The sequence below is a fragment of the Pristis pectinata genome, chromosome 14, assembly GCF_009764475.1.
Source record: "Pristis pectinata isolate sPriPec2 chromosome 14, sPriPec2.1.pri, whole genome shotgun sequence".
NCBI classification, from domain to species: Eukaryota; Metazoa; Chordata; class Chondrichthyes; order Rhinopristiformes; family Pristidae; genus Pristis; species Pristis pectinata.
Genome location: NC_067418.1, coordinates 2268582 through 2296440, shown reverse-complemented (window position 1 = coordinate 2296440; position 27859 = coordinate 2268582). Strand labels below are relative to the sequence as shown.

Below are 27859 nucleotides of genomic sequence, written 5' to 3'. Positions count from 1 at the left end.
AACGTACTGTGCTGCTGCAAAAAGAGAATTTTCATGGCATTTATACCCTGGGTGTGTGTGCCCATGACAATAAACTTGAATTTGAGACCAATGTCTCCAGGAGTTCCCCACACCCAAACGTTTGGAGTAACATTGATACTTTGATGTGAGGGTCCTCTGGTCCTGAGTGTCAGGAGGATTGTATTCTCTCTTTACAATGGCAGGAGATGGTGAGAGGATTCCTACCTTTTTGTGCGTCAGTGTTGAGGGGTGATTCCGCCGCTGTCTTGTCTTGTTATTCAATTTACAGTAGGTAAAGTGAGGTTTGCAGTAAAATTTCCCTGAGGGAGGAAGAGATCAGACTATGAAAAATCAGAAAACAAACTGCAGATGCTAGAAATCTGAAACAAAAGCAGGAAATGCTGGAAACACTCAGCAGGTCAGGCAGCGTCTGTGGAGAGAGAAACAGGATTAGCATCTCGGGACTGGGGCCCTTCGACAGAACTGGAAAGAGAGACGTTAGTCTTTCGGTAGCGGAGAAGGTGGGGGAGAGAGAAAGAGTCGAATACAGCAGGAAAACAGGCCCTTCGGCTCAACTCGTCTTTGCTGACCAAGATGCCCATCTACACTAGCCCCACCTAACTGCGTTTGGCCCATCTCCCTCTAAACGTCCTATCCATGTACCTGTCCTTTAAATGTTATTGTATCTGCCTCTGCCACTTCCTCTGGCAGCTCGTTCCATACACGCACAACCCTCTGCGTGAAAAAGTTACCCATCAGGTCTCTTTTAAATCTCTCCCCTCTCACCTTAAACCTATGCCCTCTGGTTCTTGATTCCCCTTTCCCGAGAAAAACACTTGTGACCATCCACCTTATCTACACTCCCTATGATTTTATACACCTGGATTATATATATGTGGATAGAACACAGGGAATATCTCTGATAGGGCAAGACTAAATGACTTATTGTGGCAGTTAAGGAGTGCTTAAGATCACATTAAGCTTCTTGGCCTGTGTATTGCTAATGACAAGTTTGTGCAACATGTCCAGAAGGCCAGACTACACAGAAATACATAGCCAATATAAAGACTGGTGGAAGTGGTCAGTTCTGATCGAGACAGAAGGAAGGAGCAAGGTACCTACAGTTGGGTAAGAAATCAGATTGGGTCACCTTGAACAAGTCAAGGTGCAGCACAGCCCAGTACAGAATAAACAGAGTGTTTTCCTAGTGAAGTCTGGGGGTAAAGTTCTCCACAAGGAAAGGTTAAAAAACAGGTCTCCGAGCCCAATCCCGAAACATTTGACCAAAGGGATATATTCCTTCCTGGAAGGATAAAGAATTGTCTTCTGCTCTGAAACATTTGCTTAACCACCTTGCTGCCCTGCTACACAAATTAATTCCTCCATGCTTCTATACGTAGAAGGGGGCCATTCAACCCATCAAGACAATGCTGGCTCTCAGAGCAATCCCATTCCATCACTAAATTTCCCCGTGGCCTCACCTGCCCAGCTGTGATTCAATGGGTCGCACTCTCAACCCCTGAGCCAAAAGGTTGTGGGTTCAAGTCTCCCTGCAGACCCTGAAGCACCAGGCTCCAGGGTGACCCACTCACTGTAGCTGGTCTGGGGAAGAGCAGCACCAGAGGGGACATCGTTTGGTTGCGACATGCAATAAAGGTTCTCCCTTCCCTCCCGGATGTAACAGACCCCATGGCAATATTTGGAAGTGGAGGGGAGCTCTTCCCTGTTGCATCAAATAGTTAATGAAATAACTTTTGCTGGGATCCAACGATTCCCCCAAAACAGAAACACAGCAATTTTTCCTGGGGAGATGGACGAAGGGAGATGGAACTGGTATTTCCAGCAGTGCAGCACCTCCCTCAGAACTGCAGCACCTCCCTCAGAACTGCAGCACCTCCCTCAGAACTGCAGCGCTCCCTCAGAACTGCAGCGCTCCCTCAGAACTGCAGCACCTCCCTCAGAACTGCAGCGCTCCCTCAGAACTGCAGCACCTCCCTCAGAACTGCAGCACCTCCCTCAGAACTGCAGCACCTCCCTCAGAACTGCAGCGCTCCCTCAGAACTGCAGCACCTCCCTCAGAACTGCAGCGCTCCCTCAGAACTGCAGCGCTCCCTCAGAACTGCAGCTCCTCCCTCAGAACTGCAGCGCTCCCTCAGAACTGCAGCGCTCCCTCAGAACTGCAGCACCTCCCTCAGAACTGCAGCGCTCCCTCAGAACTGCAGCGCCTCCCTCAGAACTGCAGCGCTCCCTCAGAACTGCAGCACCTCCCTCAGAACTGCAGCACCTCCCTCAGAACTGCAGCACCTCCCTCAGAACTGCAGCGCTCCCTCAGAACTGCAGCACCTCCCTCAGAACTGCAGCGCTCCCTCAGAACTGCAGCACCTCCCTCAGAACTGCAGCGCTCCCTCAGAACTGCAGCGCTCCCTCAGAACTGCAGCACTCCCTCAGAACTGCAGCGCTCCCTCAGAACTGCAGCACCTCCCTCAGAACTGCAGCGCTCCCTCAGAACTGCAGCACCTCCCTCAGAACTGCAGCGCTCCCCAGAAACTGCAGCACCTCCCTCAGAACTGCAGCGCTCCCTCAGAACTGCAGCACCTCCCTCAGAACTGCAGCGCTCCCTCAGAACTGCAGCACCTCCCTCAGAACTGCAGCGCTCCCTCAGAACTGCAGCGCTCCCTCAGAACTGCAGCACCTCCCTCAGAACTGCAGCACCTCCCTCAGAACTGCAGCGCTCCCTCAGAACTGCAGCACCTCCCTCAGAACTGCAGCGCTCCCTCAGAACTGCAGCACCTCCCTCAGAACTGCAGCTCCTCCCTCAGAACTGCAGCACCTCCCTCAGAACTGCAGCGCTCCCTCAGAACTGCAGCGCTCCCTCAGAACTGTAGCAGACTAAAAGGTTGGGATGACACTCGGATTTGAACCAGCAACCTATGGGACAGGGTGCTATCCACTGACGCCTTCCCCTCAATATATTTGAAACTTGCCATGTCTGCTTTGAAAGCATCCTATCCGGATGCATCACAGCTTGGTACGGCAACTGCTCTGCCCGTGACTGCAAGACACTGCAGCTTGTGGACACAGCTCAGCACATCACAGAAACCAGCCTCCCCTCCGTGGACTCTGTCTACACTTCTCGCTGCCTCAGTAAAGCAGCCAGCGTAATCAAAGACCCCACCCACCCAGGACATTCTCTCTTCTCCCCCCTCCCATTGGGCAGAAGATACAAAAGCCTGAAGGAAACGTACCACCAGGCTCAAAGACAGCTTCTATCCCACTGTTATAAGACTATTGAACAGTTCCCTAGTACGATAAGATGGACTCTTGGCCACACAATATACCTCGAAATGGCCCTTGCACCTTATTGTCTGCCTGCACTGCACTTTCTCTGTAACACTTTATTCTGCAGTCTGTTACTGTTTTCCCTTGTACTACCTCAATGCACTGATGTGATGAAATGATCTGTATGGGTGGCATGTAAAACAAAGTTTTTCACTGCACCTCGGTAACAATAATAAACCAATTTACCAATTTCCACCAGGAGTTGGAGGAACAACCTCGGACCTGCTAGTTCACAGACTGACCCAGGTGGTTGCAATGTTCCCCAATACCAACCAGGTTTTAATATTTCCAGCAAAGGTCCAATGTTATCTTCTTTATTAACCCTTTAGTCATTTGCACTTTTTAAATATATTCAGTCCAATCTTCTGGCCAGCCCCTGGTCTTTGCACAGTTATATTCCCGTTTTTTTAACAAGTTGGCTAAGGTTTGGTCATCATTGGTATTGGTATTGGTTTATTATTGTCACTTGTACTGAGGTACAGTGAAAAACTTGTCTTGCACACTGATCATACAGGTCAGTTCATTGCACAGTGCAGTTACATTGAGTTAGTACAGAGTGCATTGATGTAGTACAGGTAAAAACAATAACAGTACAGAGTAAAGTGTCACAGCTACAGAGAAAGTGCAGTGCAATAAGGTGCAAGGTCACAACAAGGTAGATCGTGAGGACATAGTCCATCTCATTGTATAAGGGAACCATTCAATAGTCTTATCACAGTGGGGTAGAAGCTGTTCTTAAGTCTAGTGGTTCGTGCCCTCAGGCTCCTGTATCTTCTGCCTGATGGAAGAGGAGAGAAGAGAGAATGACCCGGGTGGGTGGGGTCTTTGATTATGCTGGCTGCTTCACTAAGACAGCGAGAGGTAAAGACAGAGTCCAAGGAGGGGAGGCTGCTGTCCATAATGCGCTGGGCTGTGTCCACAACTCTCTGCAGTTTCTTGTGGTCCTGGGCAGAGCAGTTGCAATACCATCCAGATAGGATGCCTTCTATGGTGCATTGGTAAAAATTGGTGAGAGTCAAAGGGGACAAACCAAATTTCTTTAGCCTCCTGAGGAAGTAGAGGCGCTGGTGAGCTTTCTTGGCCATGGCATCTCCGTGATTTGACCAGCAAACCACAGTTGGCAAGTCAATGGCCAGTAATGGACACCTGGGAGGTTGGGAACCAGTTACATGTCCGCTGGTCTTCAGTGAGCATGCGCCAGGCCCTAGCACCTTCTCGACCTGAACTGAACACGAATGGCCCAGGGTTACCTTCCTCCACGCTGAAAGCGTACGCTCCCAGCCGCAGTGTGGTTGCACAGAAGTCACACTTGAAGCACTCCCGGTGGAAGAACTTCCCGTCTGCGCTCAGCCGCTCCATCACATAGACACGCTTTTTGCAGAAGTAGCAGATGTCGCTGCCACCGAGGTTCTGGGGGAATTCCTTCCTCAGTGACCCCTGCAAGACCCAAAAAACATACCCAAGGGTATTACAAGCCATGGTCTAACAACGTGGCATCCATAAGGCCTTACCTGTCCGTGTTCCCCTCTCCGCCCAACCTCCTCCCTTTTCCACCAACGATCTGATCCACTGTCAAGGCTCAACGGCAAGTGCAAGGTCGCTTGCTGCGGAACCAGCTGCCCTTTACCCCGGCAGGTACCAGGAGTGGTCACCAGGAGAGTCTGGCTACAGGCGGCTCCCACTGCTGCGTTGTTGAACAACCACCTTCACACGGCTTGGGAACAAGCACTGACTGGATGAACAACAGCTGGAAACTCTGCCACCGATGTTTGCACAGGAAGATCCAATCCACAGCAGAGAGATAGCTGACCAGTGGATCTCCTTTAATGGAAACTACGGCTTGACCACTGTTGTTTCTGCACGTTATCCTGGGATGTTCCCACTTTCCCTCCCTCTCCCCTCTGCAGAAAGATGCTGGATCCTCCATTAAATCCAGTCCTCGGCACCCAATAGCTGCTTCACTCTGGAGGGTTAGCTGCAGACCAATTAACATCTCAACCAGCCTACAACCCCCTCCCCGCCCCCACCCACAGTGTGACCCTCCCTCAGTACTTCCCCTCCCACAGTGTGACCCTCGCTCAGTACTGCCCCTTTTTTTTTACAAAACGTTTATTCGCTAAAAGCACTACAAGAAACAACTAATATCAAATACAGTACAGCTAATACAGAAAGAAACAACTAAGCAAACTAATACCCGCAAAACACACACAACACTACACCCGCTACCACAACGCACAACACTTCATATCAAAATCGCATCCGTCTCGTCCACGACACACGCGATCCCCTGAGGGGCCCACCGAGCGCGGAACTCAGCCAAGGCGCCCGAGGAGACCACGTGCTCCCGTTCCAAGGACACCCGCGCGCGCACGTAAGCGCGGAAGACAGGCAGGCAGGCCGACCTGCCGGAACCCTCAGCCGCCCGCCGCCGCCGCGTCCCGTGGATGGCCAGCTTGGCCAGGCCCAGCAGGAGACCCACTAGGAGATCCTCTGCGTTGGTACCGCCCCTCCCACAGTGTGACCTTCCCTCAGTATCGCGCACACCACCCCCCAACACACAGTGTGACCCTCCCTCAGTACTGCCCCACTCTCAGGGTACTCCTGGATTAAGCCCTGCCTCCCTGTAGTAGGAATTAACCTCACAACTATGTACCATTCCAAACTAAGCATTAAACAATATTTTTGGATAGAACTAATATTAACCGTGCCACTACAGATCCACTACTTCAATGGAACTAATATTAAAACAATCCAATGTGTGTTGAGATGAATTTAGTGACCTGCAGTACAGTCATAAAGAACAACCGGTATCGTTGGATGTGTGTCAGAGAACAATCAGATGGATCGTCACTGCTGTATCTGATTCTGTTGCAGTGACATGAACATCAGCACTGATGAACGTCCCAGCAAAGTGTTGGGAGGACATCAGTCAGCCCCAGGACGTGTGCAGGGCACTGTCTCGCTGCCCCGGGTTACAGCTCACCTGCTCAGAGAGGGGTGACCACTGCTTTGGGCCTGTGATCCGTCCGATAAAGTGTAACCAGGATCTCGGCCATTTCTCCAACCACTGCCGACACTTTCCCCACCGTCATCTAACCGGGTGTGGCGGGGGGGGGGGGGGGAGAGTGGATGGGGTGGAGGAGAGGAGATGAGGGGGGAGAGGAGAGGACAAGGAGGGGAGAGGAGAGGGAGTGGAGGAGGAGAGGAGAGGGAGAGGAGAGGGAGTGGAGAGGAGAGGAGAGGGAGAGGAGAGGGAGTGGAGAGGAGAGGAGAGGGGAGAGGAGAGGGAGTGGGAGGAACGGAGGAGGAGGGGAGAGGGGGAGGGGAGAGGGGGAGGAGAAAGAAAACAAGGGTGTGGAAAACAAGTGAGAGGGTAAAGTGAGAGAGAAAACAGAGAGAGATATCCAGATGGAGAGAGGGATAAAAGAGAAGTAGATCCAAGTGAGCAAAAAAAAGAAAGAAAAAGTGCAATTGCAAGTGGGAGACGCAGGAGGATAACTGGGGAGAGGGGAGGACCACTCAAGGATAAAGGAGGGAATGTGCTTGGAAGCAGAGGATGTGTGTGAGGTCCTTAATGAGTACTTTGTGTCGGTATTTACCAAGAAGGACGGATACAGCACGGAAAACAGGCCCTTCGGCCCCAACTCGTCCATGCGACTGTGTTGCCCAGCGAGCTAGTCCCATCTGCCCGCTTTCGGCCCACAGCCTCTACACCTCTCCTATCCATGTTACTTATCTAGATGGCTTTTAAACGTTGCTAACGTGCCCGCCTCAACCACTATTCCTGGCAGCTCGTTCCAAATATGCACCACCCTTTGTGTGAAGAAGCTGCCCCTGATGCCCCTTTCAAATCTCTCACCTCTGATCTTAAACCTATGCCCTCTTTGTTTTTAGCTCCCCCTCCCTGGGAAAAAGACTGTGTGCTTTCACCCTGTCTATGCCCCCTCATGATCTGTCAGGTCACCTCTCAATCTCCTATGTTCCAGGGAATAAAGTCCTCATCTACACAACCTCTCCTCGTTACTGGATATCAAGAGAATTGCGGACAGTACAGGAAAATGGTCCCAAGGTAGATCAGCTATGATCTTGTTGAAATAGTTTCAGCAGGGTCAAAGGATCAAAAGCCCTTCTCCTGCTCCTATTTCTCTGTTCTCACTCAAGAGTCACACCAGGAAAATACCGGCCAGATACTGGCAGTTTTGGACCAGCCCAGAGTCCAGTTCTGCACTCACATTGTCCACCCCTCAGCATTCCAGAAGGAACCCAGATTGGGATCAGGTGGATTTGACTTTTAACTCTGCACCAAAGACAATAAGGCCATTCATAACCCTTCCCACCCCATCCCATGTCTCTTCAATGTTATATTTAGCACTTGGATAATATCTCTCAATTTGCATATCTAAAAGATTTTGTGTGTGTGTGTGCTTGTGTATGTGGAGGGTTATACAGTACTTATGCATGTGAATGTGCATCAACAATATGAGAGAGAGGAACAGTGTGAGGATAGGCATTGGTGGTGATGGAAACACACTGGTGGAACTCAATGGATAAATGTTCCATAAAGCAAAGCACTGCACGCACTGCGGACCCAAGAGCTGAACCTGCCGATCCACACCAGGAGGACTACCTGTCTATGACATTGCCTGGCTGGAGTCTGTAGACCGAGAGCTCACATTTTCACTCGAGGGACAGGGTTTGGTACAAGGCGTCTACAAGGAGCGAACAGACAGAACTCAACTACAGCTCCTGGCAGCCCAGAATTTGGCTCCATTCTCATTTAATTGTTCCCAAGATATCATCAAACTTCAGGAGCTTCCTTGCAGGGCGAGGGCCTTCAGTTAGTGGGGGGAGATTGGAGATACTGGGCTTGTTCCCCTGAGAGCAGGGATTACCAGCAAATTGAACACAATCAATAAGTTTTGATTAAATTCATCGAAAAAACCATTACCAGTTAAAGTGTTATCAGGACCACAGATGGAAGGTCATTGGCAAAAGAACTAGAGGGGAGAGAAGGAGAATGTTCTCCACAGAAAGACACTTAGATCAGGGATTAGCTGCCTGAAAGGGCCCGTGGAAGGAGAATCAATGGGAACCTTCAATCGGGAAGACAGAGAGGGAACGAGACTAATTGAAAACTCTGACTGAAAACATTACAGGGCTCTGTGGGCCAAATGGCATAGAGGGAGACAGCCCGGTCCGTCACTGACACTACCCAGTCCGTCACGGGCACAGCCGGTCCATCACGGGCACTGCCTGGGTCCATCACGGCACTTGCCCGGGTCCATCACGGGGCACTGCTCTCTCCCACCACTGACAGCATCTACAGGAGGTACTAGCACTTGAGAGAGTGGCAGCATCCACTCAGGGATCTCCACCATCCAGAACCATGCCCTCTTCTCACTGCTACCATCGGGCAGGAAGGTACAGAAGCCTATGAAGTCCCACACCACCAGGTTCAGGAACAGACGACTTCCCTTCAACCATCAGGTTCTTGAACCGACCTTCTGCAACAACCCTCAAACCCTACCTCAGCACATAACACTCACGGACCACCCTCCTGCCACTGCTGTGGACTTGTCCTCCTGATGTATTGTTATGTTCACTAAGGGTTCTTGTTTTGCAGTCCCTCTTTTTCTTCAATGTCTTGGACAATTCATGTTGTGTGTGTTGTCTGTACCTGCAACATGCCTATGATGGCTGCTGCAAGCAATTGAATTCGTTGTAACCTGTACCTCACCGTACCTGTGCACATGACAATAAGCTCGACCTGACTGGACTTCAGTCTCACTGCAGCGGGTTACCAACGTCATCAGAGTTCTGCAGGACCCCAGAATCCGACTCACACTCACCTCGGCTCTCGCCTTGCCTCGAACACTCGGTTCATCGTTTCCACTGAGAAACATCCTTTCCAAATTAAGGGCGGCCTCCCTGATATCACGTACCTGATCTCGGAGGGACAAGGTCACCCGGACAGAGTAGAAACAGGAACAGAAGGACAGGTGGAGAAAGGAGCAGAGGGAAAGTACAACAGTGAGAGAGAAGATACAAAACAGTGAGCTTGTAGTTCAGTAAACACAAGGTGAAGGACTCAGTCTCACAAGTCTGACACTAACAGGCCCTGACAATATTGCTGTGTTTGTTAGATTAAAGGTATGTTAGGACTGTGGTTAACACCCAGTAACCATGCCCTGAAACTGCACATAGCCAAACCAGAGGGGAGGGGTGTGAAAGATCCCGTGGGGTATCACGGTGATGTGTGACACACAGCCTGAAGGGGCGGAGAGAGTGGATTCTGCAGGGACTGGGGGAGTGGGGGGGGGGTGGATCCTGCAGAAATGTGGGAAAGGGGATGTTTGGCAGGGACAGATGGGTGAGAAACTAGCACACTGGCTGAATGGCCTCCTGTGCGGTGGGGTTCTACAACACCCAAACGACAGGCTGTGGTTCAGTGAGGACCTCAGACTTGCACTGTGGGAGGCGTGGTACTGAGGGAGGGTCACACTGTAGGAGGGGAGGTACTGAGGGAGGGTCACACTGTGGGAGGGGAGGTACTGAGGGAGGGTCACACTGTGGGAAGTAGACGAGGTGCTAAACTGACAGCCTTCTGCCTCTCGGTTGTAGGCGGAAAGTCTGCGAGAGTCTCCTCGTGATGGAAGACTGACACATGGCCAACATACACCGTTCATTCAACCTCACTGAAGCCAATGCTCCGATCGTTATCGCATCGTGGGGCCTCCCTCTTCCCAACAAGGCTGCCGCACTTCTCTCGTTTCCTGACTGGTCTTTGAAAGGGATGCAGCAGGTGCTATAGAAATACCAAAGTCCCTTTCGCATAGATGGCCAACACGGAGAGAGTTATCGGTGAGCGTGCAGGTTAATGTGCCCCTTTTGGCACCCACGGGTGTTTGAAGTTAGTCTTAGCCGACGATGGGCGGGGTTACAGGGCGCACGTACGACATAGCTCCGCGTGGGTGCGGACGGTCCCTGCCCGGCGGTACCTGTGTTGGAGGGTGAGGCGGATGAGGCACAGCTGGAGGCATGGAGGAAGCAGCGGTGGAGACAGGATGGGATGAGGTGGAGTCCGGCAGAGCCGACTGTTAGAGCAACACGAGATGGAATGTACAGGACGGAACCGAGAAAACAAGAGCAAAGGTGAATAAACAAGAGCTGTGTTAACAGAATGATGCACAAAGCAAATCTGGGTTAGTGCCTCCTGGGCTGTGGTGGGAACTATCCCGGGATCCGGTAGGGGTTAGAGCCAAACTTCAACGCTCTGCTTCATTCTCAGCAAAACTCGGCAGCACAGAGATTCCCACTTGGAATTACAGGGGGCTGATGACTCACAGGTAACCTCAAAGTTTAACCCTTGTGGGGTCCAATGTACTGAAGGAGATCAGGTCACAGGAGATGGCAGAAGGGGTTAATCAGTGTGGGGTGATGGGGTTAATCCCCAGTGTGGGGGTGTATCCCTTGTGTGGGGGTGGAGGTTAATCCCCAGTTGGAGTGGGGATTAATCCCCAGTGTGGGGGGTGAATAATCCCCTGTGGGGGTGGTTAATCCCCAGGGTGGGGGGTGAGGGGGGTTAATCCTGTGTGGGGGTGAGGGGGTTAATCCCCAGGATAGGGGTGAGAGGGTTAAACCCCAGGGTGGGGGGTGAGGGGGTGAGAGGGGTTAATCCCCAGGGTGGTGAGGGGGGGTAATCGTGTGGGGGTGAGGGGGTTAATCCCCAGGGTGGGGAGGGACCCATCACTGACATCAGCACCAGTTGGGGCACGGCGGTCTCCTGGTGACCTGGTGGGGAGGGGGCAGTGGGTCAGTGAGGTTACCCACATCCCTCGGTAGCCCCTGAATGTTGCCGTGCCATTGGTGCTGGCTGGGAGTGATCTTCAGTAAATTAGTCCCAGTTACAGCTGATCTCCGACAGGTGACCCCGACACCAAGGGATTGCTGCGAGGAGCCGTCTCGTTAGCTCAGACCTGTCACCCTGCCTGGTCTCAGTGGGAGCCCAGACACTGCAATGTGACTGGTCCTGCTGTCCCTGGGGAGGTCCGCAGCAAGTCACTCAGCTGCAGGGAACCTGGTGCAAACAGTGCGGCCCCTTCATCACACCAACTGCAGCCGTTCGAGGAGGCAGCCCACCACCTCCAGGGATGGGCAAGAAATGCCTCGCCGGTGATGCCCAGATCCTAAGGGTAACAGGGTGGCCTTCTGACTGCCCAAGGACGCTGGAAACAATCAACAGGTCAGGCAGCATCGGTGGAGAGACGACGTTTTGATCCCGTTGAAGGATTTTCGACCGAAACGTTACCTGGTTCTCCCCCCTCAGATGCTGCCTGACCTGCTGAGCATTTCCTGCACTTTCACTGATTTTACCTCAGTAGCTTGCAGTGCTTCTGATTGTTCATTGGAACAATGGGATTCTGTCTGCTGGACAATGAGTCCACTCAAACAAGACATCCACAGTCAATTTCTCATGTGGTACGATGGGGATAAAGGATGTGATTCAGCCCATCACCTATGCTGTTATTCAATAAGAAAAACCAGAGAAAGCATCCTATCCGAATGCATCACGGCTTGGTACGGCAACTGCTCTGCCCGGGACCGCAAGAAACTGCAGAGAGTTGTGGACACAGTTCAGCACATCATGGAAACCAGCCTCCCCTCCATGGACTCTGTCTGCACTTCTCGCTGCCTTGGTAAAGCAGCCAGAATAATCAAAGACCCCACCCACCCCGGACATTCTCTCTTCTCCCCCCTCCCATTGGGCAGAAGATACAAAAGCCTGAAAGCACGTACCACCAGGCTCAAGGACAGCTTCTATCCAGCTGTTATAAGACTATTGAACGGTCCCCTAGTACGATAAGATGGACTCCACCTCACAATCTACCTCGTTATGACCTTGCACCTTATTGTCTGCCTGCACTGCACTTTCTCTGTAACTGTGACACTTAATTCTGCATTCTGTTATTGTTTTCCCCTGTACTACCTCAATGCACTGATGTGGTGAAATGATCTGTACGAACAGCATGCAAAACAAAGTGTTTCACTGTACCTCGGACCTGTGACAATAATAAACCAATTTACCAATAACATCAGACAGTTCTGTGCCTTGAGTCTATCCATCTCAGTGTGCTGTGCACCTGGAGATTGTGGCTTGCAGTGCAGGCATCTTGTGGACTTATTCAGGGACTGCTCCAGTCAGCCTAGCCGCTGAGACCCAGAGTAATGCAGCACCAGAGAGTACACACCTGTTGCTTAAGGGTCCTGCCCCCAAAGAGTGCAGTCAGGTGAGCTCCTCGTTCCTTAATGCTCTTCTTGCTAAAGGGAACGTCACCTTGTGCGAGAGACAGAGCCCTCCTCTGCGGCGTGGAAGGCATGAGAGGAAAGCAAGACAAGTTTAAGGCAAGAAAGGAAGGAGTATGATGACACGGGTGCGAGGGAGCAGGTTAGCACGGACAGGCAGGTCTGGCGCAGTCAGGGGGCAATTTCACCGCTGGCAACACAAGACCAAGAGCACCACACAACGTTTGAGGGACAACTTCGCTGGCGATTAAATCCAACCAATGGAGTGTGGGCAGTAGCCTGGCAAGAGTGATCGCCCCTCATTGCTATTCAGCCCCTCAAACCTGATCCACCATTGAAGCAGATGATAGCCAATCCATATCATCTCCAGCCACCCACCTTGCTAGTAGAACAAGGTCCTTTTCCAATGAAAATCAACCTCCAGTTGCCCCCAGGTGCGAGGGTTCCAGATCCCCTTGGCCTTCAATGTGAGTGGGGCCTCCTGATATCACCCCATTGGGCTCTGCCCCCTTATTCCCGAGTCTCCACCCCAGAGGAAGTATTTGACTGTGGCCACAATCCCGAATGCACTGATTATCTGGAATACCCCAGGGTACCTCCCCTCGTCCCTCCCAGGACGATGGGTTATTGTGGGATATGGTTACCCTGGTAACACAGCCTACCTTCATTTTACTGACCTCAGTGGAATGGGAATCAGTTCTGATCCTTCTACCCTGCCAGGTACCTGCTAGGGAGTCCCAGAGAAGTGCAGCACAGAAACAGGCCCTTCGACCCAACTCGTCCATGCCGAACAAGGCGCCCACCTAAGCTAGTCCCACTTGCCTGCATTTAGCCTGTATCCCTCTAAACCTTTCCTATCCACATATTTATCCAAATGTCTCTTAAATGTTGTTATTGGCAGCTCGTTCCATACACCCACCACCCTCTGTGTGAAAAGTTGCTCCTCAGGTCCCTTCTAAATCTTTCCCCTCGCACCTTAAACCTACGTCCCCTAGTTTTTGGTTCCCTTTCCTTGGGAAAAAGACAGTGTTCATACAGAGGTTTCTGGAGCCAAAGGTGAAATTTTACTTCCAGAACAATGTGGCAACGTTCAGGAAAAGCAGCATTCCCTGGAATTAATGGCATTCCATAGAATCATCCTGCCCCACTTGCACCTCGCCACATATTTAGCTGAGAGCACCTCCCAAATCCGCCACCTCTACCACCAAGGAGAAGGGGTATATAAGATCATGAGGGGCATAGACAGGGTAAAAGCACACAGTCTTTGTCCCAGGGAGGGGGAGCTTAAAAACAAGAGGGCATAGGGTGTTAAGATCAGAGGCGAGAGATTTAAAAGGGGCATCATGGGGCAGCTTCTTCACACAAAGGGTGGTGCCATATTTGGAAGGAGCTGCCAGAAATAGTTGGTTGAGGCGGGCACAATCTAGCAACATTTAAAAGCCACCTAGATAAGTCCATGGATAGTGAGAGGTTTTAGAGGTCTGTGGGCCAAACGCGGGCAGATGGGACCAGCTCGCTGGGCAACACAGTCGGCATTGACAAGTTGGGCCGAAGGGCCTGTTTCCATGCTGTATCACTCTGGGATTCTTAAGGGCAGCAGTTGCAGGAGAACACCGCCACCTGCAGGTTCCCCTCCAAGTCATGCACCATCCTGACTTGAACTATGGTGCTACGTAGGTCCTGGGTCTAATGCTTTCATAAATCATGGGATTGAGTTTAAGAGCCGTGAGGTAATGATACAGCTCTACGAAACTCTGGTCAGACCACACTTGGAGGACTGTGTCCAGTTCTGGTCGCCTCATTATAGGAAGGATGTGGAGGCATTGGAAAGGGTGCAGAGGAGATTTACCAGGATGCTGCCTGGTTTGGAGAGTATGAATTATGAGGAGAGACTAAAGGAGCTCGGGCTTTACTCATTGGAGAGAAGGAGGATGAGAGGAGACATGATACAAAATATTAAGAGGAATAGATAGAGTGGACAGCCAGCGCCTCTTTACCCAGGGCACCAGTGCTCAGTACAAGAGGACATGGCTTTAAGGTAATGGGGGGGGGGAAGTTCAAGGAGATGTCAGAGGGAGGTTTTTTACCCAGAGAGTGGTTGGGGCATGGAATGCGCTGCCTGGGGTGGTGGTGGAGGCTGATAAATTGGTCAAGTTCGAGCTTGTTAGATAAGCATATGAAGGAATTTAAGGTAGGGGGATATGTGGGAGGAAGGGGTTAGATAGCCTTAGGAGTGGTTTGAAGGTCAGCCACAACATGGTGGTCCAAAGGGCCTGTATTGTGCTGTATTGTTCTATGGTAGATCCTGGAACTCCCTCCCCAACACACTGTGAAGCATCTTCATCAAAAGCACCACAATGGTTCAAGGCAGCGGCTCACCCCCATCTTCTTGGATCTGTTAGGGATGGGCAATACATGCTGGTGATACAAGGCTGAACGAAACAACAACTATCACGGCTCGGTTTTACTCCAATGTGTGAGATGAAACTATGCGACTGGGCTGTGTGGGTTCGGAATTGGCTTGCCCACAGAAGGCAGAGGGTGGTGGTAGATGGAGCGTGATTCTGCCTGAGGTCGGTGACCAGTGGTGTTCCACAGGGATCTGTTCTGGACCCCTGCTGATTTTTATAAATGACTTGGATGAGGAAATGGAGGGATGGTTAGTAAGTTTGCAGATGACACAAATTTAACCCCTTTTCACACCTTATAATGCATGCCCTCTGGTATTAAATCTCTAACACAGAGGAGGTACTCCACAGAACGATCCCACCACACTTACACCTCCCCATCTCTTTAGCTGAAAGCACTCCCAAACCCACCACCTCTACCACCAAGGACATTCCCAACAGAGGGTCTCTGACCTGAAAAGTTGCCTCTGTTTCTCTCTCCACGGATGCTGCCTGACCTGATGAGTGTTTCCAGAATCTGCAGTGTGTTTTGATTTTCCCTCCTGGCCAACTATAACCTGCCTGTTTATGGGATATTGCTGTGCGTAAATTGGCTGCTGTGTTTCCTGCCATAGGGCTGATTGTGTATTAAAGGACATCATCAAAGGGCTATGGAAGGTGCTAGAGAAATGCAGATCTTTCTCTTCCAGTCTTACTGCCGTCTCCAGATGACCTGGTTCAGTTGTGAGCGTGATTAGGCAGCAGGCAAGAACATTAATCTTCCATTGCACACCAAGCGTGCAAATTCACTTCACACTAGCTTAGCAAGGCAGCCCAAGGGGAGACACACAACAATCCTTCAAAAGGTGCAGCAGCGAACCATGCAACAAGTCAGTAGTAGCTACTGGTTCACTGGCCCTGCAGGACCCATGGGGCACCCCCTGGCCCTGTGCACTCCATCCACTCACTCCTGGAGTTACAGGGCAGGGAGCAAATCCGACAACACGTCAGGGCCAATTCCTCCACTCTGTGGACAGACGGGACAAGTTGGAGGGGTTTGTCTCACAGCAGAATTCTGGGGAGATTTGATGGGACGTGATCAAAGCCAAGGGAGATTCTGATGGGGTACGTGAAGAGAGAATGCCTGCAGTGCCAGGACCATTGATGATCAGAGGATGTAGATCAAAGGTAACCTGCCCGAGAGGCAGAGGGGAAATTGAGGGGAAATGCTTTTCATCAGCGAGTTGCTGTGATCAGGAAGGGCGGAGGCAGATTTAGCAGGAACTTCTGGAAGAGAAACAGATAAATATTTGAACAAGGAAAAGAACCACAAGACTCCGGGGAAAGTCAGGGAAGTGGGGGCTGGTGGAGAGTTTGTCAGAGTGGTGTATGAAATGCACAGCGGTTGGAGGGACAAAGAGGTGATTTTTTTTAAAAGACACTCCAATGAACAACTGTTAGTAAACGTGGAAGGGTTCAGAGCAGGTCAGGGGGAAAGAGAGGACAGGGGATGGAAAGAGGAGGCAGAGAGAGAGAGAAAGAGGGGTGAGGGCAGAGAGAGAGCAGAGACAGCGAGAGAGACAGAGACAGAGAGAGAGAGCAGAGAGAGAGAGCAGAGAACAGAGAGAGAGCAGAGAGAGGCAGAGAGCAGAGAGAGAAAGGGGTGAGGGCAGAGAGAGAGAGAGCAGAAAGAGCAAGAGGGAGTGCAGAGAGATTGTGTGGAGGGAGCAGAGAGAGAGTGCAAAGCGTGCAAAGACCAGCAGCAAACACAGGGCAGCATCTCATCACCTGTTCAAGCGTCTCCTCTAGGCGCTGAAGGCGTTGCAGGACGCCAGTCAGAGCGAAGGCGGAGTGAGGGGTTCCTGACAGCCGCTTGCTCAGCCCTGCCTGACTCTCCATTTTCCTGACGTACTTCGCTTCTCTGATCACTTGCTCAGCCCTGGCTGCGAGGTCAGACTACCAGACAAAACACAACAGTGTGACCCTGTGAGAAGTAACCAAACCCTCTGTGGAAAGGTGGGAGCCTGCACCAGGCAGTTGTCCCTAGCAACGCAGATCAGGAGAAAGGCCTGGAGGCCAGGCTAGGCCGAGGGGAGACAGAGGCAGCAGATAGAACACAGCGGGAATGCAGAACATCGTTATTTTGTGGTTATAAACCATCATTCTAACACTTTCACCTCCATTAATGCAAACTGCCCACTAAATTTGGCCAGGCTTGGAATTTGGAGCAACCCATTGGCAAAACTGGTAGAAGCCACCGTCTCACAGCTCCGAAGGACTCGGGTTCAATCCTGGCCTCGGGTGCTGTCTGTGTGGAGTTTTCCACGGGGTCCCAGGGAGAACGTGCAAACTCCACACAGACAGCACCCAAGGTCAGGATCGAACCCGAGTTTCTGGCGCTGTGAGGCAGCGCCTCTATTTGCTGCACCACTGTGTCGCCTGCCTTTTTGACCACTGCCTTCTGCTGGTAGACTGTCACCTACAGGAACACAGAAGCAGGCAGGGGATATGAGAGCACTACACAAAACTGGTGATCCCAGAAAGTACTGACGAACATAAAGATTATGCAGAATTTTAATTTCACAAAGGACAGTCAGTGTTATAAATAAACACACTGGAATTTCAAACAGGAAGTACTGGGCAACTTGAAGGAACTGAATTGCCTGCAGGGAGTGTAACTATGGCAGTCCTGTCATTAATGATCTGATCTGCAAACACTATAATGTAAACAGACAAGGCTGAGGAATTTGCGAATTCACATCACATTCTGGCCTTAAAAATGTATATTAAAGACGTCATCTAACCGTGACTGATGACATCGTTTACACGTTTAAGAGTGTGCACGTAGGAAGTTTTGCAATGACTAATGTTGATTCCACAAATATCTATCCGAGGAAACACAAGTGGAGTGGGTATCAATGAGTAATAACAGGAAACCTGGTAAAAATGATTAATTCTGCTCATCTATGTTTGGATTTCACTTTACTGGTACCTTGAACCAGCGTAGTTACTAAAGGTTACTCGCTCTGTAGAGGAGTCTTCCACCTTGCTCCAGCCTCGTCACTTTCTACATGTCATGGACAGAACCACTGGCCGGGGATTTTGTGGTTACAATGACAGCAGTACTTGTCTGCCTCAGGCACAACTACATTGTGACACTGACAGAAACCTTTGGAAACATGCACATGAGTACTTGAAGACTTACAATCTAGAGATAACAGTCGATTGGTTCGGTGTTCCTCCCCAGGGAACACTGTTTTGCAGCCTTCTCCAGCATAATCTGCAGAATTAGTGATCTGGCAAGAGCTTTGAGCATTCACTAACTATTCTTGCTGTAAAATACCCTGAAAATGTTACCTACCCTCATGCCATGCAGTGTAAGTTTTAAAGTGTCCTTAGCCATAATTATAGCTCGAGGAACAGAGTTGACGACATAATATTGCTCTGTTTCCACTGAGAAACTTCAGTCCAGTTTTTTTTCTGTTTGTTTTTTTTTTGAAATTTTTTTTTGTTTAGCTTAGTTTGGTTTGATAGATTGTTTATAATCTGTCTTATTGTTTTGGGGATTTTTTTTCTTTCTTTTATATTTATATAATAAATCTTTTTCTTTCCTTTCTTTATATTAATATTCATTCACTAACAGATCGTTGGATCTACAGATTGTTTTTATACTTTATTGTTCTTTATGATTATCCATGTCATGATTGTTCTCCTGGTCTCTTTGTATTACGTACAAACGTTGACGTTATATATTTAATCTGTATTAATTTGAAAACTAGTAAAAAGACTGAAAAAGAAAGAAAGCCATAATTATAGCTGAGAAGACTCTCTGGGCCTTAAAAAAAATAACTTTAGAGTCATAGAGTTGTAGAGTTGAACAGCACAGAAACAGGCCCTTCGGCCCACCACTTCCATGCTTTTGGTCCTCTACACTAATCCCATTGGCCCACATTAGGTCCCTGCCTTGCCTATTTAAGTGTCTGTCTGAACGCTTCTTAAACATTGTAAATTGTAAGTGACTCCACCACTCCATCTGGCAGCACGTTCCAGATATCAACCACTCTCTGTGTTAAAAAAAGCTATCAACCTTATCTATGCCTGTCACACACCTCTATAAGGTCACCCCTCAGCCTCCTTCGCTCCAGGGAAAACAGTCCCAGCCTGTCCAATCCCTCCCCGTAACTAAATCCTCCAATCCAGGCAACACCCTGGTGAACCTCCCCTGCACTCTCTCCAGCGCAACCACACCTTTCCTATAGTGTGGTGGCCAGAACTGCACACAGTTCTCCAAGTGTGGTCCATACAGTGTTTTGTAAAGTTGCAACATAACATCCCAAATCTTATACTTTGTGCCCCGACTTATAAAAGCGAGCATGCTATCTGCCTTCTGTACCACCTTTTCACCTGTGTTGCCACTTTCAGGGAACTATGGACTTGGACCCCTGTTCATCAACATTCCTTAGTGCCCTACCATTTACTGTGTGTGTCCTACCCCTGTACGACCTCTCAAAATGCATCACCTTGCACTTATCAGGATTAAGTTGCATCTGTCAATACTCCACCCAACTTTACTTTCGATCTATATCCTGCTGTAGCCTTTGACAAACTTCACTGTCCACACCACCACCAACTTTCATCTCATCCACAGACTTACTAATTATCCCTCCTACAATCGCATCCAAGTCATTAATATACATCAAAGCAACAAGGGTCCCTGCGGTCCACCACTGGTCACAGACTTCCAATCAGCAAAACGGCCCTCCACCACTCCTCTCTGCTTCCTACCACCAGTTTTGTGTGTGGAGATTATAACTTACTTTTCAAAAATAAATAACTTTTAAAATAATATGCGTATTTCTAAAACTCTATATTGTTTCACCTTCCCCCTCGATGTTATACAGCGATCTACAAAATGCAAGTTAACATCATGTTTTTGTCTATTTGCCCTCTGGGAGAAATCTTTAATCTGATTGGCTCCTCATCTCTGCTGAGAATAGGCACCAGGGACCACTGTTTGGCTGCAACGGGTATCAATAATGGGCAGGACCACACAGCAGACATTGCTAGATTGTTCCCCACCGTCAGAGGTGCATGCTGCTTCCTCAGTGTCGACATAATCCAGGCCATCATCGCATGTCCTGACACAATGATCGACAGTCAGAGGCAAACAAGCGCGGGAAGGCGGACAGAACGCGAGATCCTGCTCGACCTTCTACACTGTATCTCCTCACTAGAACCATCCCTGGGAGCAATGTACTGGACCTTATGTACACTAATGCCTGTTACATCCTGTGAAAGGTTCTCCAAAATATAATTCTACTTTAAAAATTCATGTACTGTGTTTAGTTTCAGATTTCCATTATAAATTCATATGTCAACACTGAACATGGAAAATTACCTCTGTCGCCATGTCAGGCCATTGGTGGCCCTCTCTCATCACCACTGGGAGTGTGATTGAAGTGAGACCAGTTCACACGTTGAACTAGTCACGCTGCGGGTGAATTTATGATAGAGCTTATGACCTCTTATATTTTGTTTGCACCTCTTCCTTCCCACCCCACCGGTCCCTCAAGGGTTTAAGGTGAGGAGCAATACACAAAAAGTGCTGGAGGAACTCAGCAGGTCAGGCAGCATCTATGAAGGATCTCGGCCCGAAACGTCAACTGTTTATTTCCCTCCATAGATGCTGCCCGACTTGCTGAGTTCCTCCAACACTTTGTGTGTATTGCTCCAGATTCAGCATCTGCAGAATTTCTTGTGTCTAAGGTGAGGAGTAAAAAGTTTAGAGGGGTTCCAAGTCAGAAATTTTAGAAAGGAGATTGGAATCTGGACTGCACTGCCTGAGGGGGAGGTGGAGGCGAGATCCTCACAACATTTAAGAAGCATCTGGATGAGCTCTTGAATCGCTCAAGTACAGAAGGCTACAGACCAAGTGGGATTAGTGAAGATGGGTACTTGTTGGTCATTATAGACGTGGAGGACTTTCTGTGCTGTTGACTCTATGACTCCCTGGGAAGAAGTCTACACTAGTATGTCCCTTCCCTTCTTAATTTGAAGCATCACTTAATTGAAGAAACTTAAAACTCCCACTTTTTCCATTTTAAATATGCTGTTCTACATTTCTTTGCAAACCAACCCTCACTAAATTCCCTGCCAACTATTTGTGAACTATGCCTGTGGTTGGGATCACAGAGGCAGCAGTGAGTTGCTGGTGTTCGACCTGAGGTACCAACAGGTGACTGTGCGTTCAGTCTCACCATTAGTTACATCACAAAGCGGTGGCACTCGTTCTTCATACCTGCCTGGGCCGTGAGCAGAGGTCAGATCCTGCCTGGTCCTGGGAGTTAAGAAAGCGAGGGTTCACGTGACACTCGGACGGAAGGGGTGGTGAAGGTTTCGTTGCACAGGAAGGGACCTGCCCCTTACAGGACAGACGGGAGAGAGGCAGAAACCAGGAAGGAAGAGGAGAAAAGAGAGAGTCGGTGACTTTTATCATGAAGAACACAAAGATATGAAGAAGTAAAGCAGACACAGTGTTGAAGGCGACCTTTAGGACAACACAGTATCTGGGCGTTGAAGTGTTGATGGTCCCACAGAAACCCTCTGTAGAGGCTCAAGAATTCACACTTGCCACGACTAGCTTCACTCCACTCCATAACCTCACCTCAGTTCACCTACTTGCAACTCTCTCATTTTCCTCGCTGCCTCAGTAAAGCAGCCAACATAACCAAAGACCCCACCCACCCCGGACATTCTCTCTTCTCCCCCCTCCCATCGGGCAGAAGATACAAAAGCTTGAATACACGCACCATTGGGCTCAAGGACAGCTTCTATCCCACTGTTGAACAGACCACTTATATGATAAAGATGAACTCTTGATCTCCCAATCTACCTTGTCATGACCCTTGCAGCTTATTGCCTGCCTGCCTGCACTGCACCTTCTCTGTAACTGTGATTTGATATTCTGCGTCCCATTATTGATTTTCCCTTGTACTACTTCCATGAACTGATGTGATGAAACGATCTGTATGGACGGCATGCAAAACAAAGTTTTTCACTGTACCTCAGTACATGTGACAATAATAAACCAATTACCAATTCCCTTTGATAGCCAGAGCTGACCACTGCAACACCATCTAACCCTGCATCAAGTGGAGGTGATCCGAGACTCTGTTAACCCTGACCCATGAAAGGCACCATAGAAATGCAAGTTTATGTTCTCTTACCCTGAAGTTCCTGCTGACATGTTACTACTTTAGCAGTGAGGAGATGATCCTGTGCCCTTGTCCTGTTTTCAGCTTCACGGGTCAGGCTGTCTAAGGGGCCTGAAGCCCCAAGCAGTGGAGAGGCCACGGATTCTGCCACAGTAACGGATTCTGCCGTTAGGACATGGTCCGAGGAATCTCTGGGCATCGAGCGAAATGCAGGATCTGACTGGAAGACCTAACCTGCTGCCTGCACCTCAAGGACTTGCATCAATCAAAGCTGGAACCTTACTGTGAAACAGCTCCACCATCAGTGCATCATAGAGTCACAGTTACTGCACAGGGAGACCATTCCGCCCATCCAGCCTGTGCCAACACCCAGCAGACTTAGCTCAGCCACTCTCAGTATTTCGACTCCAAATCTTCGCAGAGGTAAAACGCACAACCTCAACTTTCAAAACTGAACCGTACCAACAGAATTTTCGTCATCGATTCCCACCTTTGATAGACCAACGCAATCTCAGAGATATGTACAGGATCCAAGAATCGGACAAGGGAATCCCATCCACAGCTGTACTGGATCCACTGGTTAACCAATGGAATCCCACCTACAGCTGTATCAGACTTGGTTACCAAATAATGCAAGCACACGGACACCAGCACAAGACACAACCATCAGACAGTGGCAGCCCACTCCAACCTACACCAAACAAATGATCCAACTCATTCCTGAAAAGAATTGAATGATTTGCCAGCGGACATCAGACCCCCACTCCGCAGGGGGTGCTGCAGAGAGGAGCCCGGTGGCTTGTTCCTCACCTGTCTCCGCAGCGACGTGGTTGCCGCATTCTCTTCGAACTTTGCCAGTAACTGGCTGGCCATCGACTTGACTTTGTTGTGGTTCACGGTGCCCTTCCCAGCATTCCCGTCACTCCTGGGATCCGCAGCCTGGATGGAGAGACAGAACGGCGTACAGACAGTCGGACCCAAAGGCAACACACCACTGAACCCACAGTGCAACTGGAACTACAAGCTGGCCCAGAATTCATCGAACAGTACGGCACAGGAACAGCTGTGCCAAACTAAGTCGATGATACCGAATTGTGCCCCCAGAACACTCCGCAAAGATGCATTTCACTGTGTGTTTCGATCTACGTGTGACTAATAAAGAAATCTTATCTTATATCTTCATTAAACTAATCCCTTCTGCCTGCACATGGTCTATGTCCCTCCACTCCCCGCCCCTGGTCTGCTGGGAGTTGAGGGTGACGTAGGGAGAGGATCAGTGTGCTGATGGACAGCACAGACGTGATGGACCGAAGGGCCTGTATCCGTGCTGCATGGCTCAATAAGTTCCTCACCCTTGTTCTCGAATCTGTCCTCTTCCTGACCGACAACACCCCGATGTTTTTTGCTATCTCATTATCAGGATTGTACACCCCGCCCCACCTCCAGCCAGGGAGGCGGAGTCCACCAACGTGAGCCGGGAATCGTCCGGGGAGGGAACGACTCCGCCTCGTCCAAACCCAGAGTCAACCTTCTCGCTCACCTCCTGCCAGTCCTTCATTGCCTTCTTCCTCCGCTTGCTCGTTGCATCTTTATCTTCACTTTTCTTTTCCTATCACAAAGAAGCAAAGCATCAGAACACTGGTCCCGCACGGGAGCAGCCATCTGCAAGGGCCCTTTGGTGGTTCTCTTCCTCACCACTCATCCAACCGCCCAAGCAACAAGGAACACGCCCCTGGAGAACTACAGCTACAGAAGGCAAGGGTCAGGCCATTACTTTGTGACAGCTGTTAGCTGAATGGCAACTGATCCCACTGCCCCGCACTCTCCCCACAGCCCCCACACTGATCCCACTGTCCTGCTCCCTCCCCACAGCCCTGTTCTGCTGTGTGCACATTATTACTATTATCATTGTCGTAAATTGTTGCTGTTGTGTGTTAGACCCGTCCACAGTGGGGAACTAGCTCCAACATCTGCTGTGCAGATTGTACAGCAGTGAACTGCGCCTTTCTGCACCTGTGCTCCGTGCTGGTGTTTCTGCTCCACCCCCAACACCATCTCCCTCCCCCCTCCGCCTTCCCCATCTCCCTCCCCCCTCCACCCTCCCCGTCTCCCTCCCCCCTCCACCCTCCCCGTCTCCCTCCCCCTCCACCCTCCCCGTCTCCCTCCCCCCTCCACCCTCCCCGTCTCCCTCCCCCCCTCCACCCTCCCCGTCTCCCTCCCCCCTCCACCCTCCCCGTCTCCCTCCCCCCTCCACCCTCCCCATCTCCTCCCCTCCACCCTCCCACTCCTCCCCTCACCTCCCCATCTCCCTCCCCCTCCACCCTCCCCATCTCCCTCCCCCGTCCACCCTCCCCTCATCCCTCCCCCTCCACCCTCCCCATCTCCCTCCCCCCTCCACCCTCCCCATCCTCCCTCCCCCCTCCACCCTCCCCATCTCCCTCCCCCTCCACCCTCCCCCTCTCCCTCCCCTCCACCCTCCCCGTCTCCCTCCCCCCTCCACCCTCCCATCTCCCTCCCCTCCACCCTCCCATCTCCCTCCCCCCTCACCCTCCCCATCTCCCTCCCCATCTCCCTCCACCCTCCCCATCTCCCTCCCCGTCTCCCCATCTCCCTCCCCCCTCCACCTTCCCCATCACCAACTCCCTCTCTCCCTCATGTGTTTATCCAGTTTCCCATTCACCCCTCAGTGAATTAAGGGACAGGTACATCGGTAGACAGGAACAGGTTGGTATTAAGAAGGGGGAGATGTCATGGGCTACAGAAGGATTGATAAATCCCCAGGGCCAGTTAAGATCTATCCCAGTATGCTACAGGAAGCAAGTGATGAGATTGTTGGGGGCCTGAACGGAGATTTTTGCTTCTTCGTTAGTGAGGGACCAGAAGACTGCAGATAGACGATGTTTCTCCTTTATTTAAGAAGCAGGGATAAGCCAGGTAACTACAGGCCAGTGAGCCCTAAGTCAGTGGTAGGGAAATTGTTGGACAAAATCCAAAGGGATAGGATTTATGTACCTTTGGAAAGGCAGGGGCTGATCAGGGACAGTCGGTGTGGCTCAATGTGGGGGAGATCCTGTCTCACTAACTTGAGGAGGTGAGTAAGGAGATTGATGAAGGCAGGGCAGTAGATATTGTCTATATGGAATTTGCTAAGGGAATGTTACAAGGTCCCGGATGGTCAACTGCCCCAGAAGGTTAAGGCACATGGGAACCGAGGTGAGCTGGCTAATCGGATCTGCCCACCTCCTTCCCTTTATTCCATGGTCTACTGTCCTCTCCTATCAGATTCCGTTTTCCCAAGCCCTTTGCCACCTTCCAGCTTCTCACATCACTCCCTTTCATCCCCCCTCCCCCACCCACCTACCTGCCCCCCTCATCTGAACTCACCTATCACCTGCCAGCTCGTGCTCCTCCCCCTCCCCCCCACCTTCTTATTCTGGCTTCTGCCCTCTTCCTTTCAGTCCTGATGAAGGGTCTCGGCCTGAAACGTTGACTGTTTATTCCCCTCCACAGATGCTGCCTGACCTGTTGAGTTCCTCCAGCGTTTTGTGTGTTGCCCCCAGATTTCCAGCATCTGCAGAACCTCTCGGGTCTCAGATTGACCAGGATATTGCCTGGATTGGAGGACTCTGGTTATGGACAGATACTGGAGAGGCTGGGCTTGTGTCCCCTGGAGCGGCAGAGGCTGAGGGGTGACCTGAGCGAGGTTTATAAATTTATAAGAGGCGTAGACAGGGTAGATAGTCAGGATTTGCTATGGCAGGGGTGTCAAAACCAAGTGGGCAGTGGTTTAAGGTGAGAGGAAGCAGCTTTAAAGGGGATCTGAGGGGGAAGTTATTTTTACACAGAGAGAGGGTTATATCTGGAACTCATTGCCAGCGGAGGTGGTGGAATTACATACAGTCACTATGTCTTTAGATAGACACTTAAATAGGCAAGGCACAGAAGGACACGGGAGCTACTGTGGGCAAATGGGATTAGTGTAGATGGCACAGACACGGCGGGCCGAAGGGCCTCTCTCTGTGCTGTGTGAGTCTATGAACCCACTGTTGTTGTTCCCCTCCCTGGGGAGGGGCTCCACATTCACCCTGCTCTCTGGGGGAAGGAGTTTCCCTGAGTTCGTTAGTGACTGTCTTATGGTTTCTAATTTGGGTCTTGTGACCACAGCCGCAAACACCTGCTCAGCTCCTCCCCCATCAAACATCACCCCATGCTCCACGCAGCAACTGCGCAGAATGCACTGTGGGACCAGTAGCGTGCGTACCTTTGGCGTCCGTTTTCTTGGCAGCAGGTTGATAACGTTACAGAGGGAATTCGACTGCCTGGACTGCAGTGCAGGGACGTCATTACTTCCTTCCTTCCTGTGTCTGAAGACAGCTGATGGCAAAAGACAAACATGTTCTCTTGAACTCAACCCATTGACACCACTGGCAATGCTTTCCCTTCTAAAGATCAGGAGCAGTTACTTATTCATTTGTTGAGGCGCAGCAAGTTGCTCTCTGGAACCTGCAGACTTCAAGGACGGAGGGAGCAGGTTCAACAGGAAGGTGTTGGACACTGGAGGGACAGCAGGAGAGTGGGGAATGGAGAGGTTATCCGGGATACCATGGGTCACTCCTCACCCACATCCTGTTTGTGCAAACTCACAGCTCGGACAATGTTTCAGTGTAGTTAGTCTTATCATTTGTTGGCAGATTCCTCCACGGACTCACCCCTCCCTGGCTCTAACCTCTCCCAGATCTGCTGCAAGCTCCTCTAATTTGGACCTCTTGCTCAATCCTCGATTTCTATCACTCCACCACTGGCAGGCATGCCTTCAGTTGGCAGAGCCTTGCTCTGGAACTCTTTCCCTAAACCCCTCCGCACTCTCCCTCAAACCTCTGTCTCTGACCGAACTTTGAAGCAAGTGGTCCCTTGTGTGAGGTCCTGGGGCAGGAAGCTCCTTGGGACACGATACCACATTGAAAGCGCTCTCTACATGGAAGGAAATGAAACTCAAAAAAACTTCAGAAGCTGGAAATCTGAAATAAAAACAGAAAATACCAGAAACTCAGAAGTATCTTCCACCTGAAACATTAGCTCTGTCTCTCTCTCCACAGACGCTGCCTGACCTGCTGAGTGTTTCCAACTTTTTCTGCTTTCACTATCTACATGAAAGTTATTGCTGCCATAGTCTACAGGCAGATAAACCCAGGAAACAACAGGGACACTGTGGAGAAGTACAACTCTGAGAGAAAACAACTGGAATGTTGGGGCAACACACACTAAATTCTGGAAGGACTCAGCAGGTCAGGCAGCATCTGTGGAGGGAAATAAACAGTCGACCTTTCAGGCCGAGACCCTTCATCAGGACTGGAAAGGAAGAGGGCAGAAGCCAGAATAAGACGGTGGGGGGAGGGGGATGGTAGGTGGGTGGGGGGGGGGAGTAGTAAGTTGAGAGGTGATAGGTAGATATGGCAGAGGGAAATCTGGTCGGAGAGGGCAGTGGGCCATGGAATAAAGGGAAGGAGGTGGGGAATAGATGGGCAGGTCATATGGGGGAGGCAAAAGAGAAGGGGGAAGGGGCCTCAGGAATGAGGGAAGGGAAAGGAGAAACTAAAAGGGGGGTGGGAGAGAGGG

The 27859-nt window shown here is 50.5% G+C and overlaps 1 protein-coding gene across 1 annotated transcript in view; it reads right to left on the bottom strand.

Annotated features, from left to right (window-relative positions):
* The window catches only part of mical2a (microtubule associated monooxygenase, calponin and LIM domain containing 2a), a 221235-nt gene that overhangs the window by 79980 nt on the left and 113396 nt on the right, over positions 1-27859 (bottom strand). Inside the window, exons 14-18 of the mRNA XM_052029660.1 lie at positions 26505-26617; positions 23784-23852; positions 23054-23182; positions 4590-4776; positions 226-320 (exon numbers count right to left, since the gene is read on the bottom strand). Of these exons, the coding sequence (XP_051885620.1) occupies positions 226-320; positions 4590-4776; positions 23054-23182; positions 23784-23852; positions 26505-26617 (593 nt within the window). The remainder of the gene's footprint in view (positions 1-225; positions 321-4589; positions 4777-23053; positions 23183-23783; positions 23853-26504; positions 26618-27859) is intronic.